The 1,890-nt window shown below is 37.9% G+C and overlaps 3 protein-coding genes across 3 annotated transcripts; 2 read left to right on the plus strand and 1 right to left on the minus strand.

Annotated features, from left to right (window-relative positions):
* Positions 1-3: 3 nt before the first annotated feature.
* EIN_212140 (hypothetical protein) lies at positions 4-748 on the plus strand (the record flags this gene model as incomplete). The annotated part of the gene is made up of 3 exons (XM_004183362.1): positions 4-58; positions 157-247; positions 325-748. 3 exons carry the CDS (start codon positions 4-6, stop codon positions 746-748), a joined length of 570 nt encoding a protein of 189 aa, XP_004183410.1.
* Positions 749-832: 84 nt separating this feature from the next.
* EIN_212150 (hypothetical protein) lies at positions 833-1,524 on the plus strand (the record flags this gene model as incomplete). Its single annotated transcript, XM_004183363.1, has 2 exons — positions 833-880; positions 946-1,524. The coding sequence occupies 2 exons, from the start codon at positions 833-835 to the stop codon at positions 1,522-1,524; spliced, it is 627 nt and encodes a 208-aa protein (XP_004183411.1).
* A 92-nt stretch (positions 1,525-1,616) lies between these two features.
* EIN_212160 (hypothetical protein) lies at positions 1,617-1,865 on the minus strand (the record flags this gene model as incomplete). The annotated part of the gene is made up of 1 exon (XM_004183364.1): positions 1,617-1,865. A coding segment is annotated over one exon (249 nt), but the record flags the coding sequence as incomplete, so codon positions are not given.
* Positions 1,866-1,890: the final 25 nt, after the last annotated feature.

Consider the following 1,890-nt stretch of genomic DNA (forward strand, 5'->3'; position numbering starts at 1 on the left):
TCAATGGCTGACACAAACAGCAAATATAAAGTTGTGATGGTGGGGGATTATGGCACAGGTATGTTTTGATTATAATTCGATTATCAAACTTTATAAACTATGGATTACCCAACTTGTCTTCTTATATAAAGGGAATTTGTAATTACTCATTCTTAGGTAAAACCTGCATGCTCATCAGACTCTCTCAAAACTTTTTCGACACTCAGCATAATGCAACAATTGGTGCTTCGTTTTTGAAGCAAGTGATGTTTGCTTTTTGCGCTTTACTTATAATTGCGATTCTAGTAGTGGACCTTCAATTTTTAATTTGGAATTAACGTACAGTGAGACACCAAATGGTAAGGTCGAGTTAAACTTGTGGGATACTTCTGGAGACGAAAGATTTAGAAGTGTGATGCCAGTGTACTTCCGAGGTGCTACAAGCGCAATAATTGTCTATGATGTGACTCGCCGCGATACTTTTGAGAGTTTGGATTACTGGATTGACTTGACCAAGAAAAGTGGGAGCGAAGATATTTCGATTGTTCTTGTTGCAGCCAAATGTGATCTTGAGAAAGTAGTTTCTGATGATGAAGGGAAAAGGTATGCTGAAAAAGTTGGGTATCCCCTTGTTTTGTGTTCCTCATACAGCGGACAAGGTATCAGTGAAGTCTTCCAAAAAGCTGCTCTTGCTAAAGGAAAGGTTAATCAAACTGGAGGGGCTACAATTGGAGGTCCAAATGACAATAAAAAAGAAGGATGCTGCTAATTTGGATTTTGTTTTATCGTTGCTTGTATTGTTTCCTTTTTAACTTTCAATTCTATAAAAAGAAAATTTAAACTAAAAAATGGGATGAAGTCGACAGCGAACAACACACATCAAGGTACTCAAGTTTTTATTGTTTGTTTTAGACTTGATTGACGCTTTTAATCATCTGATTGATTTCAAACTCTATTAACAACAAGCCTTGCCTCACTATTGGAAATGTTGGTCAACTATGTGCAGACTTACTAATAAATACTTTTTCACTCCCAGAGTCTTCACATTTACAAGACGACGCACTCTTACCCTATGTAGCCCCTCCGGTATACGACCACATTCAAACCCCAACAACAGCAATGTCACTCTACTCAGATGAAAAGTTGTCTGTTTTCCAAATTCGGTCGACTGTTGTGCAGTCGCTTTTCAAAAACTTTTGTGATGACTTGGCCAATTATGTTCAAAAAATGGCGCCTTCACACGTCTTTTTGCTTCACTCAAACTCAAAGGGTAACTTAGGTGAAGTTTTTCTTTCACAAGAAACTGTTTTAGAGAAATCACCGATTGCATCTTATTTCTATAAAAAGCTCTCCGAAAAGGGTTTGAAAGTCTCAATTATCAACTCGGTGTGTTATGACGGAGATACACGAAATGATGCGTTGAAAATGTTCAAGACGGTTTTAGAGATCCTCAAAGAGGAAGTTCCTTTGAAGGAAGTGAAGTCGTGGAACACCTCAACATTGTGGGGAGATCTTAAAGCGGAGACTCAAGCAGCAATGTTCTAATTATCTTTTCCCACATCCTTTCCGTTGTATTTACAAAACAAAAAACGCCTAAAAAATAGTTTCATAATAGTTTGACAAAGCAACACACAGCACTACGCCCACTGCAACGCGACGATGTGCTCGACTGAGAAAGTGCTTGGAAAATGTGTCCCGACAATTTCGTCCACGTTTTCAACATTGTCATAGAACATATCCATTTTATTTGAAATAAACGAATTTCTCACAGACCCAATGTAAAATCCACAGTGTGTACCACACACCCATTCGGAATTTTCGTTGCTATATATTTTAAAACTGTAGAGCTTATCCTTTTTTGTGTACTTCTTTGGTTTCTCCCCATCCTTCCCGACAAGTGAAAACATAAAG

This window comes from Entamoeba invadens (genome assembly GCF_000330505.1).
Source record: "Entamoeba invadens IP1 unplaced genomic scaffold scaff_1105074726547, whole genome shotgun sequence".
NCBI lineage: Eukaryota > Evosea > Mastigamoebida > Endamoebidae > Entamoeba > Entamoeba invadens.